At 52.1% G+C, this 13,116-nt stretch overlaps 1 protein-coding gene across 3 annotated transcripts in view; it reads left to right on the forward strand.

The window, feature by feature from the left end:
• CASZ1 (castor zinc finger 1) overlaps positions 1–13,116 on the forward strand; it is a 263,964-nt gene that overhangs the window by 186,130 nt on the left and 64,718 nt on the right. For all 3 annotated transcript variants that reach the window (XM_074975271.1, XM_074975272.1, XM_074975270.1), the window contains one exon: positions 7,647–8,195. In XM_074975271.1, coding sequence (XP_074831372.1) covers positions 7,647–8,195 — 549 coding nt within the window. The remainder of the gene's footprint in view (positions 1–7,646; positions 8,196–13,116) is intronic.

The raw sequence follows: 13,116 nt of genomic DNA on the forward strand, positions 1-13,116 counted from the left end.
CTCCTCTGTCCTTAGCTCTTTTGGGGCTTTTTCCAGTTCATGTGGGGGAGCTCCGAGGTTGGGGGGAAGCAGGGAGTGCAGCTGGCCACGCTGTGGGGAAGGCTTTCCGTTCTCTCTCTCTCTCTCCCTCTCTGCCCTGTACAGGGCAGACCTGGAGCCCTTTCGGTCTGATTTCCGCACCGTGGGCTTTCCCCAGCCTCTCACACACTCATGAAGGCGGAATCCATGTTAGTAGGGCAGAGGAGACTGTTAAAAAGCCATTGTGAACTCCCCAAGGTCAGGCACAAGAGACAGCATCCACTAATTCAAGGTCATTTCCTGGGCTAAAAGCAATAAAATGTTTTATTGATAAACTGAAGAGGGGAAAATATACACACTAAATCCGCTCTCACACATCCTGGGCCATGCATGGGCCGCAGCTGCCTCCATCGTAGCCCTGCCCAGGATAATGCAGGAATTGTTGCCCTAACTGTCTGGCTGGCATTAGCAGGGCACTCCTGTGGGGGAAGCACACCATGCTGGCACTGACAAGGCACTGCGTGAGGAAGCTCACCACTCTGGAGACCCAGTTGGCACTGGCAGGGCACTGCTGTGGGGGAAGCTCGCCACACTGGAAACCCAGTTGGCACTGGCAGGGCACTGCTGTGGGGGAAGCATGCCGTGCTGGGGACCCAGCAGGAAATGGCTGTGAAGGTTTGGCTCTGTCTGAGGCATCCCTGCAGATCACAAGTGTGAAAGGCCCCAGCGTGTAGCATCCTCGGCTCGCGCTTGGCTCGCCGCCCTCCCTGCTTAGGGCTCCTTGGTGGTGTAGATTATCTCCATTCACGCTTGTGCCACAGCCGTGAAAAAAGAAAGGGACTGTGCAGTGTTCCCCCATCCCAAATAGCACCATTAATAATTGATCGAATGAGAGCTCACAGCTCCTGGAAAGCTGGCACCGGGGCCTCCCTCCTGAACGGAGCTGCTCAGCTGGGCTCAAAACTCTTCAGTAAGAATATGAAAGCTCCATCTGTTCAACGTACATGGCCCTCGGAAGTGACAATCCTCACAGTCCCTTCCCACTGCCAGACCCCAGTTCCAAAGCCAGAGCCCCCTTTCTATCCCCTTCCCCCCAGCCAGAACCCCCTCCCCACAGCCAGGAACCTCTCCTCATCCCCTCCCAAGAGCCAGAACCCTTCCCCACAGTCAGAGCCCCCTCCTTCTCCCCTTCCCCCAGCCAGAACCCCCTCCCCACAGCCAGGAACCTCTCCTCATCCCCTCCCCACAGACAGAACCCTTTCCTCATCCCCTTCCCCACAATCAGGACCCTCTCCTCATCCTCTCCCCACAGCAAGAACCCCCTCTTCATCCCCTCCTCACAGCCAGGAATCGCTCTGAACCCCCTCCCCACAGTCAGGACCCACTCCTTCTCCCGTTCCCCCAGCCAGAACCCCCTTCTCCACAGCCAGGAGTCGCTCCTCATTCTCTCCTCACAGACAACCCCCTCCCCACAGCCAGGAACCCCTCCCCACAGTCAGGACCCCCTCCTCATCCTCTCCCCACAGCCAGAACCCCCTTCCCACAGCCAAGAACCCTGTCATCCCCTCCCCACAGCCAGGACATCCTCCTCATTCTCTCCCCCTAGCCAAAATCTCCTCCTCACACCTACTTGCCCCACAGCCAGAACTGACCCCCTCCTCTTGATTCCCTTCCTCCTCGACCAGAGACTTTTCCCACACCAGTCCCTGCCCACAGAGCTGGAATTTCTCTCTCCAGCCCAATCCTTCCCTCTCAGTGGGGATCCCCCATTTCCCAACTCATTCCCGCACCAGACTCACCTTATTCCTTTTATGCATCCACACTCCCGCTCCCCATACAGACAGAGTGCCTCCTATCTACCCCAGTCCTTCTTTATAACACCTAGGCTCCCCTTTTCCCCTACCCCCCAGACCAGGATCATAAGGGCTGGATTCTCCTCTCACTGATGTGGGAGTAAATCCATGGCATACAAAGGGTTCAAAGCAGGGTGAGAGGGGGCCCAGGAGTTCTACTCTGAAGGAAGGCAAGAGGCGTGTAGAGAGAGGCATGAGTGTGTGTAGTTACAGCTGTACTGGGGCAGGTGGGAGGGAGGTAGAGACTCCATTGCAGCTCCTGTGGTAGAGGATGCCTTCCCTCGGAGCTCCCTTGCTGTGCCCTTGTTTTTGCTCCCTTAGAACTCCCTGCACTGTTGTCCTTTCAGCCTGACGTTGTCCATTCTTGGTGGATTATTTAGAACCCCTGCTGTCCTTTCGGAGTATGGGGTGGGGGAAGTGGTTTCCCCCTCCCTCCCCAGTCTTGCTCTGTATTCCTCTAGCTCCAGGAACTCCAGCTGGCTGTCATTCAAAGCTGGAACTCAGCAGGGACCTGGTGCTCAGCCTGGTGGAGGGCATGGTTGGATGTGATCTGAAAGAGTGTGGGTTTTGGTTAACAAAGGGTCCAGTCGTGAGAGGCAGGGTGGCCTTGGATGGGGACTTAGGAGATCTGGGTTCTGTTTGTGGCTGTGCTACAAGCCTCCTGTGTGATTTTAGGCCAGTCACTTAATCTCTCTGTGCCTCAGTTCCCATCCATAGAACTTTGATGCATCTGTTTCAATTGTAAGCTCCTCTGAGCAGGGATTGCATCTTGCTTCATTTGTACAGCACCTAGTGCAGTGGGGCCCTGATCTCACTTGGGGCCTATAGGTGCTTCCAGAATACAAACAATAGTAGTACATCCTGGAGCCCAGACTCCACTGGGAATAGGACTGAGCCAGCTTGGCAGGGCGAGGACCATTCAGGGACCCTGTGCTGGACTCACTTGCTACGTGATGTTCACCTCAGAGACGGCAGGTTTCCAGCAGGGCCACAGGACAGGCAAGTGCCATTCTGCAAAGGCAGCTTTTGCCACCGTGAGGTTACTCTTGGGGCTTCTTCCCTTTAGTCTTTCCTCCCTCCTCTCCCTCTTTGCTTTCCCTCTCTTGGCCCTCCCCTTCCTTCAAGTGAGGTGCGGCCCTCCATGCTCTCAGACAGCAGCTCACATCTTCTGTCTGGGCACCCCTTTCTCCCTCCCCCCAATGAGCGTGGGGCCCTTGCTGGCTAAGAGGGAACAGCTAGGCTGTTGGGTGCAATGGCAGCAGGCTGGGGATAATGGAGGGTCCTGTTAGGGTTCTGGGGGTCAGTGAACTTGAGAGGGAGGTTCCACCCACCCTCCTGGGGTCCTATGCTCCATTTGTACCCCTTGTTCTTCAGACCGGTCCCCCTTTGTGTTGTAAGCAGTCTCAAGGCAGAGCAGGGGGTGGCTACATCTCCTCCACCCCGGGGCTGCGCTATACACTCTCTGCGGTATTGTTTTCAGAGGAAGTGCTCAGTGTAAATAGAGCATGTGGGAGAGTTTGTCCTGGGCAGAGATGAAAAGTCCCTGTGACAGGTTCGGGTTATAAATGGCTTCCTCAGATTGATGTGAAATCAAAACATTTCTGTTTGGGAGAAGAAAATAAAGGGGGATGTTTACTTAGCCAGGAATCTTTAAACAGTGCAATGGAGACACAGGGTGATGTGGGGTGTGGGGGCAGAGTTTGGAGGGGAGGGGAGACTCTGCTTAGCTCCCAAAATCTACCCACCCCTTGTGCAGAGGAGACTGGTGAGGATCCCTTGCTCAGCAGCTCAGTTCCGCCCCCTCTGCCTGCATGAAGGAAGCACAGAGAGTCCGGCATCAGTGGGTTGAAGGTCACCTAAGGCGTCCGTCCCTTTTAGAAGCCAATGACCCCTAGGGAGCGTGCTCTCCTCCTGCACCCTTGGCCCAGCCTAGGCAGAGGGGGAATCAGTTGTGCTTATACAGGGCCCTTCCTCTAAGGCTGTTGAGCGGCAATTGAAGCCCACCACGTTACAGATAGGGAAACAGAGGCACAAAGAGGCGAAGTAACTTGCACGGGCTCACACAGTGAGTCAGCTACAGAGCTGGGAATAGAACCCAGGAGTCCTGATTCCCAGCCTCCTGTGCTGACCATTAGACCACATATCCCACCCCATCCCCTCCGGCTGACAATGGAGCCCAGAAGTTCTAACTCCCAGTCCTTTGCTCTGACCACTGCCGCATGGAATGACACCATGTGTGAGCATGGCATTTGAAAGAGTGCCCCTTCCTGGCCCCTGACAGCACATTTGAGCTCAAGGGTCTCTGACAGAACAGCTGGGGAGGGTTTTGTGGGGGTGCTGAGGGCAGTTACAGAGGTTCAGACTGTGCCCCAGTGCTGGGCCATGAGATCCAGGACACAAACCCTACCTTCAGAATAACAGGGTTCCTGGGAACTGGGGGAAGGAGAAAAGCCTGGCAGAAAGTGTGAGTGGAACAGAGCAAAATAGTTGGTGGAGCAGATGTGGGGGCAACATGATGGGGATTAAGGGGAGATGTGATCTGCAAGAGGACCCCACAGATACAGGTGGAGAAGAGAGAGAGAGCCGTTGGATGGTGCAGAGCCACCGGGGATGATGAGGTGGGGCAGAGGCAGGGGGAAAAGTGGGGCAGAGGCCAGCAGGGCAGAGGCACAAGGGGTGAGATGGAGAGAGGCACAGCCAGGAAGGAAAGACGAGTTGCAGGCTCCCTTGAGCTGTGACATATGCAGCAAGTGCAGCCTCGCGAACGTCTGTTCTCCTCTTCCTTTGAATAAATATTTATAGATTCATTTGTCATCTGGTGCGCGCATTTGGTTGCTCACCTCCAGGCCAGAATAATGGGACCTGCCCTGACTGTAGGAATGAAGGGGAGCAGCAGAGTAGGGAGAATCTCCTTCATCCTAAACTCTGGAGTTAGGGGCTGCTGATATTCTGCTGTCCCGTTACCTCCAGCTGTGAACTTGTCTGGTCTCACTGTCCGAGCGGGGTTGGGCCTCGTGAGAACTTAGGTGGGGGACTGCCAAGCATGGCTAGAGAGAGTGGTGCTGGTGAGTCATAGATGACCGAGTGCCCTGCCCCGTGCCAGGGCACCGCATGCTGCTGGAGATGCTGTCCTAACCACCTGCAGTCAATGAAGCTCCCCTGGCCCTTTTCCTGAGCACACGGGCGTAACCTCGGTTTCCTGGCCTGATTCCAGTTGGAGTGATTAGCAGTTCGGGCTGCCTCCTTAGATTCTCTCTGCAGTTCCAGTAGTACACAGGATCCTTCTTCACTTCCTGTCCTAAACGGATGGTGGACGCATGGGTGGCTGGGTAGAAGTGCACAGGTGTATGTGGTTTTGCATCCTGTCAGTTTTGGCCTACGTTCATTTGGGGATGACCCATGTTTGTGTGTGGAGGGTGAGAGTGTAAGGAGTAAGTGTGAGCAGGGTGTGCACGTGTAAGTGTATGGGTCTGGGGGGATGTATATGCCTCTCTATGTGTGTATGCATATGTGCATGTGTGTGCATGAGAGATGTGGGTATATTTATGAATGCATGTGTCTGCATTGGGGGATGATACTCGTTTTGCTTGGGTGCGTGGCTGGGCTGGGTGCAGAAGGGGATGCACCGTTATAAGGGCACAGTGTGCATTTGTGCCTCCCTGTGTGTGTGAGGGTGGGGGAGGCTGACACATGTTTGTCACGGGGTGGGGGTGTATTTTTCTTACACTCCTTGACAGGAGAGTGTGTCTGAAGCCGTCAGGAGTTTACGCTAAGCAGCCGCTCTCTGGCTCTCGGACAGAGTCTAAAGTTTCAGTCTATTTGTATTGGGCTGTCATGTTATGGGATTAGGGGCTGTCACAATGGCTTCTGGGTGCATCGTAGGGGGTCTGATTAAGCGCTTCTGTGCAGCAGGACCTTCAGGGCTGGCCATCAGAGTTATTGGGGGAGCCTCAGCAAAAGGCACTTTTGCATGGAAAGCACCAGTCCTCTGAGACGTGGAGGAGATGGTTCCCCTCTGATGGACATGAAGTCAAAGGGCACGTTTTCCAGGGAGGGCCTGGAAATACACCCACATCTGTTGGCCTGCATGAAACCCCAAGCTTATGTGGGCACCTAGCCATTTTGCGGGTGCCTTTCCCAGAGTCCCACATGGCTTAGGAGAGAAGTGTGAATTCAAGTGAGAGTGTTGCCTGTACTTTCTGGCCTCAGGAGACCAAGGGAGAAGTCAGGTGAGTCTTTGTGTGACCCAAGGACAAGGGGCAAGGATGGAGAGTTTTTGCAGGGCTGGTTGTTACCAGAGAAGGGGGAGGAGCAGAGAGAATAAGCAGGCTGAGAGAGTGAGTGTGGCTAGAGGGACAATAGGGGAAGATACAGGCCCACAGTAGAGAGGGCTCAGAGCGAGAGTGAGAATAGGGTGCAGCAGGCACACGTAGAGAACAAGGGAGTGGCAAGAGCATCAGAGCACAATGAGGGTGAAGAGGGATCAAGGGGATGGCAAGAGCACCACAAGCGTGCAGAGTGGCCACGACAGATGTGGCAAGATAGCAGCTGGGGTGCAGAAAGTGAGGGCGTGCGTGACACTGGCAGAGTGAAGGCTGTATGCTCCTTTCCTGCCTTTGGACCTTTATCCCTTTCTTAGCCTGGACACTCTTAAAGGCCATCTGAAAAACAACAACTGTGTAGCCCTAATGTTCTCTTTGTGCAGTTTGCAGCTTTTAATTGGATTAAATCTTGTTAATAGTTAATAATTATACAAGTGACTTTGTGGTAGGGGCTGATCAGTTCAAGACATATTCCCTCACCTTTAAGTTAAGGTCCTTCCTTCCTTCCTGTCTCTCCGTTTCCATCCCTCCTTGACTAGTTGTCACATATGAATAAACTACGTTAAAATGACAAACCCCAACTAAGATTGTGCAGAGACGCATAAGGATGGAATTTCCTATGTGTGTGTGTGAGATGGAGAAGGGGTGTTACTGACTGATACTAAACCCCAGTACTGTTCCCTCCTCCTTTCCCCTCCCATCTGATTCTCCTGCCTCAGGATACAAGTAAATTGCACTGAGGCCAATGGAGGAGTTGCTTAAATTCCCTGGGGCTAGAATTTGGAGCCCTATCTTTCCTACAGACACCTCTGATGTAACTCCATTGGCAATTGTGACGGCTGCCATCTTGGCCAATGCACCGGGCATTGAACTGCGGACCTCCAGAGCTAAAAGTCTGAGTAGCTACAGCTTAAGAGGAAGAATCAAGGCTCCCTAGGCAGGGCTGCATCCAACTTGTATCCTCTGTGGCTCAGGCACACAGGGGGATCTGTTCCACTGAATGCATCTGATGAAGTGAGCTGTAGCTCACGAAAGCTTATGCTCAAATAAATTTGTTAGTCTCTTAGGTGCCACAAGTACTGAAACCTACAATTATACCAGAGGTGAATTTTGCCTGGGACATTCAGGGACCCATTCCGCCAGATTCAGTCCTGGTGTAAGTGGCTGCACACTGAAGTCAGTGGCATTACACGCACTTACATCAGGGCTGAATGCAGCCTGATGTGTTTTAAAGGGGGCCTCTCTCTGTGGTGTTGCTGAAAGACTGTGGGTGAACTCCACATTACACTCCCTGAGACACAGGTCCTCCACAAGGCATCGGGAGTTCATGGCAGTTCCTTCTTTCAGAGGGTAACACTGGCTGGCAGTGTTTTAAGGCAGCTGGGTGGGGTCAGATGTTTGTAGATGGGCTTTCCCTTTAATGCTGTTTATTTCTTCCTCTGTCTCTTTCCAGCTGAAAGAAGTATATGCACTGACGCAACCTCAGGAAAATCCAAGATGGCTGCCAAGCGCAAAGGCGGCCTGAAGCTAAATGCGATCTGTGCCAAGCTCAGTCGCCAGGTGGTCTTTGATCATGGGGGATCGGAACAGGTGCGGTTGGACAAGGGTCCCCAGAGGGAAAGCGGCAACAAGGAACCGCCCCAGCCTGAGACCAAGGAGCTGGGGGCCAAATTTTCTGATGGACTTAACCGTGTTCAGAAGATAGAGGAGGACAAGCGGAGGGAGGTGATTGAGAAGTGGGTGAACGGGGAGTACAATGACGAGACCCTGCTGGGCCGAGCAGAGGGCAAGGAATGTAAGGCCGCCGAGAGCATGGAGGTGCCTCCCGAAGGGGTTTACATGATACAGCCCAAGGGCTGCAGCGATGAAGAAGATAATGGGGATGAGGCAGACGGCAGCTTCCCGGACGACAGGGATTCGGATGGGCCTGCCTCCAAGGATGAAAGTTACCGACCCTCCAGCGGCCAGACGGGCTCCAAGCTGGCTGGAGGAGCTGCCTCAGGTAAGTCATTGCCCCATCTCAGGACCCTGCACAATGGAGTCCTGAGACCAGCATTTTAGGCAGGGCAGTGTGAGTCACCTCAGTTGCCCTACATCCATTGGGTAAACTTGACTACCAGAGCAGAGGAGTGAGCGACACTTTCAGAGCCCCTAAGTTCTGCACTGCAGTGGGCGGGCTGCTCTGTGATTTACAGCTGGGAGCTGCCCTTGAAGTCCCACTGCCCTGGAACCCCTTCTGGGGATTCCTTCATCTGGGTAGATCCCAAATCCCACCCCCAGATTCCTTCAACGAGTGGATTCCATATCCCACCCCCAGATTTCTTTATCTGGGTGGCTCCCACCCCACAGACCCCTTTATCTGGTTGGATCCACCTCCCGCTCCACAGATCCCTATATATAATTTAGATGAAGATAAAGGCATTTGTCACTATGTTTCATGTTCAGGTTTCCCGGTGGAGGGCAGGGCCCAAGCTGCTCTCCTAGCCGAACCTCCAGTATACTCCCAGTGTATTTATACACACACTTGCCTGCGCGCTCCCCAGGATATGGCAGGCAGGTTTGTGTAAGCACACAAGTGCTCGCACCCACCCACATGCTGCATCTTCCACAATGGTAATTAATTCTAAGAACAGAGTCTAATTGCGGGAGACAAGGGCTGAGAAGAAGCTGGTATTTCTTGGAACGATATATTGCCCATCCTACCCCAGCTGGGTACAGACTCAGAGCTTCCCTGGAGCACACCTCGCTGGCGCGCTCTCGTGTAGCAGGCAGTTAAACTGAAGGGATGCTGTGTGTCAAGGGATGAGAGCTCATTGTGGAAAGGTGCTGCCAGTGCTAAAAGCTGTCCACCAGTCCCCCTGAAATAGACACGGAGGCCACATGTGGCACTGTGTCCTTGTTGGTGAGGCAGCAAGAGGAGAGCACAGGCCAGGGCCAGAGAGGGGAAGGGCTTGCTTTGCCTCCTTGGTTGGATTTGGTGCCCAGCTAGCTGAGCCTAAGGAAGTGGGATGAGCGCACAGGGATGTCCAGGAAACTGGAGGTGAGGTTGTTGTAGGGTGAGACAGGAAGCAGAAGAGGAGTCTACAGTGAGGGAAAGTGAGTGAAGCAGGAGGAGGAAGAGGGTGTGCAATGAGGAAGACTCACCTGTGAGGAAGGCAATTTGCTGACTAAAGGATGAGCAGGAAAGAAGAACAGGACAGGAATATGGATGGTTAGACCACAGGCTTGAATGAACAGAAGGGCTGCTGTGTTTGTGTGTGTGTGTCTAGTTATGTGACTGCTGCCTTCACGATAATTGTGTCTGTTGCACATAAGTTTGTGTGCACGTACATGTTTGTTGCATGTGTTCACATTTATGTATATATGGTGTGTCTGTGTTTGTGTGTGAATGCTGCACATGTTTTTGTGTGTGTGCATATAGGTTGCATGTGTCCATGCAAGTGCTTGGCTGCTGTGCCTGTTTGTTTATGCCTGTGTGTGCAGATTGAAGGCAGCAACTCTGGGTGTAACTTGCAAGCTATTGTTATTTGTTATTATCATCTAAGATGAGCCTTGAAAAGAGTCCAGGTGAATGAAGGAATGGTGTGGGCAGATTAGCTGGGCGATTAGAACCGAGTGTAAGGCTGTGTCTACACTGCCACTTTCAGCACTAAAACTTTAGTCGTTCAGGGGTGTGAAAAAACACACCCCCGAGCCACAAAAGTTTTAGCGCTGCAAAGCGCCAGTATAGACAGTGCTTTATCACCACTCGTTCGGGGTGGGTTTGTTTTTTTTATCGCCGGGAGAGCTCTCAGAGAGGACTCCCTGCCCTCTCCTCCAGCGGAACAGCACTGCCACTGGCCCAGTGACAAACAACCCTTCCGACTGGGACACCACAATCCTCCACAGCTTTGTTTAGTTCTGTAAAGAAACCAGATTTCTCCTAATTTCTTTTTCTTTCTTTCTTTCTTTCTTTCTTTCTTTCTTTCTTTCTTTCTTTCTTTCTTTCTTTCTTTCTTTCTTTCTTTCTTTCTTTCTTTCTTTCTTTCTTTCTTTCTTTCTGTGATTGACTAATTTATTACTGTCAACATCCCCTCTATTGATATTAAATCCAGCCACATAACAGACACACTGCACATCCAGGTTCTTTCCTCGCTTCCAAGGTTATCCTAGCCAGACAGGCTGAGGGGAGTCCGGGGTTTACCCCCGGAGTGGTGATGCCGTCTTACTCCAGTCCTTTGTAAGGTGCTTTGTGAAGAGCTCTGTCCTGCTCTTTATACCCTGTTAGGGTGACCAGATGTGAAAAATTGGGACAGGGGTTGAGGGGTAGTAGGCGCCTGTATAAGACAAAGCCTTGAATATCGGGACTGTCCCTATAAAATCAGGACATCTGGTCACCCTGTACCCTGTGGTAACACTCGCTGCAATCAGGGAACCATACTCATGACTCAGAGAATCGATGAATTCCCAAGCCCTCAGGCTCTCCTGTCTGCCCCTAACTCCCGAGCACACTAGTGCCTGAATTCTGATTGGTGTATTACCCCTTTCAGGGGTGTTTCCCCCCCATGATTACATGCAGTTTTAGAATTTTAGTTTACTCCTGACACAGAGAAATTCAGGGTCAGATTTGGCTCAGGCTGAATTTATCAAGAGGCACTGGTGGCCTGTATGTGTGTGCTGGGGGGAAGCCCAGGATGAATTACTTCATTCCTGGGGTGGCCAGTGTCTCCGAATCAACATTCAGGGCCATTTAAGTGCAAGTGTGGATGGAAGCTCAGGGCTGATTGAATTCCCCAGTGTAGAGTGGGCCCCTCCTGCTGAGATCTAAATCTGTCACCCACTTGGGTTGAATCTCTTGGTAGAAAGATCACACCTCCCCCCTCCGAGCACTTCGCAAATCCATCAAACTTTCCCTCTTTTGTGTGTGCCGTGTGTTTTCCTCCTCCTGCTAATAATGCAGCCCAAGCTCATCTCCGTCTGTCCATTCCCCTTCTGGAGAGGCACATTCTCTAGTCTTTGCGAGTTCAGTGGCAGCGCACATAATTATGCATATAAGATATAAACAGAGCTGTTTAATTATCCTTCGCCACATCAGTGACAGAGTAATTAACAAACATTGCAAGATCAATGAGGAAAAATGTGACCTTCAGTTTCCTTTGATAGGAAAGCCCTTGTCGTTCCCAGACACAAGGTGATTGCGCCTGGACTCGGTTCGTAGTTTGGTTTAATTCCCCTTCTTTGCCCCTCCTCCTCACCGTTTGCAGCTCGGATTTGCAAAAAAGCCAAATGGGGTGGGGGAAAGGGAGAAAATAGAAGTATGTGGCCAACCTGTGGGAACTAAAAAGAAGCCAGTGGTAAGAAGAGAGAGGGTTGCCAGCCATGTGCCTTTTTAGGTCCAGAGCATCAAAGGATCACACTCAAATGCATGCAGTTATTGTGAGCAAGCAGGCCACAAGTGTGCAAGGTAACAGCACATACAGTGCCCGAAGGGCAGGAGCAGCCATAGGGGTTGGACACACAAACAGAGGCACATGCAGGTTTCATGCACATGTTTTGAGAGTCCTGTTGGAAATGTGCCCCTGATATCTCCCTGTAAACCACTGGGTGAGGATTTCTTTCTTTGGGAAGGACTGAGTTCTCCTCGTTTTCTCTCTTCATTTAAGCCAATCCACTTGTAAATTCTGGGCTTGTCCACACTGGTATTCAGACCTGGTGTAACAGGGTGCAACTCCCATTGACTTAGATGGGGCTGCAGTTGCTGACACCAGGGAAGAATTTGGCCCTGTGGCTTGAAAAAGCAGCTGTGTGGCCTACGAGCAGGGGAATGGGAGGCAGGATTGTAGCTCCAGGGTTGTGGCTTGTCAGGGCACTCACCTAGTTTATATGGCCTCCAGATAACTACCTAGAGACCTTTTAGCAGAGCTCCTTCCTCCCTCCCTCATTCACATCTTCCACTAAACTCTCCTGGGATCTGATCCTGCAGTCTCTGCCAATTTGCACCTTGATACCTTCTCCAGGGAATTTCTTTCTGCTGCCCAGAATCAAAAACCTTATCAGAATGGATTGAATGGAGTGTGCAGAGAGCTTGCTGAGGACTGGCCTGAGCGTCAGCATTCAGGGCCAGCTTTTCAAGCCCCCAGACTCAGAAGCAAGATGGGACTCAGCCCAGGAGACACAAAGAAAGGTGGAATCCCCTGTGGAGGGACAGTCTTGTTCTCTGCCTGGTTCCCTCCTCAGACACAGGAGATTGACAAGAGCTGGTCTGAATGCGAGTCAACTTCCAGCCTCACCTTGTGTGTCTTCCCATCTCTGACAGACAGGGAGCATGTGCCAAATCTGAAAAGCGGGTGTTTGTCCGGAGACGGGTGACAGAAACTGTCACCAACACACAAACATGCTCACTCCTTCGTTCTCACACATCCACAATCCTTACACCCGGACTGATGCATGCTTCCCTACACATACTTTTATACACACTCACTCAGATCTCCTACACGGTCGTACACACACTGGTCTTACAATCTGCCCCACAGTAGGACGGTAGGGATAGTCACCCAGAGCCTTTTCCTCACTGAGCTTTCAAAGTTTCTTTCATTTATTTATTTATTTATTTGCTTTATTTATTAAGCCTGCTCCATCCATCAGAAGGTGAACGTCTCCTCTTCTTCCCCCATTCCCTCCCATAAAGGGGTTTCCTCCCCACTTATAATTTCCTGGAGAACCTCCCGCACTAAGAAGCATTTCAGGGACCTGCACCAGTGCCCAGTTTCTCGCTTCTTTACCCTGTATCCCCCAAATTGGCATGATTTCCCCTCCTGGCCAGGACAATGGATGAAGCCCCATCTGGGACGCCCCATCCCCCGGTGTCCAGATCTTGCGCTCCATTTGGGCTGTTTTGCTTTTCCTTCCATATATAGTGTGCTGCTGCGGGCTATTTTTAGCCC

Source organism: Natator depressus, chromosome 18 (genome assembly GCF_965152275.1).
Source record: "Natator depressus isolate rNatDep1 chromosome 18, rNatDep2.hap1, whole genome shotgun sequence".
Taxonomy (NCBI): Eukaryota; Metazoa; Chordata; order Testudines; family Cheloniidae; genus Natator; species Natator depressus.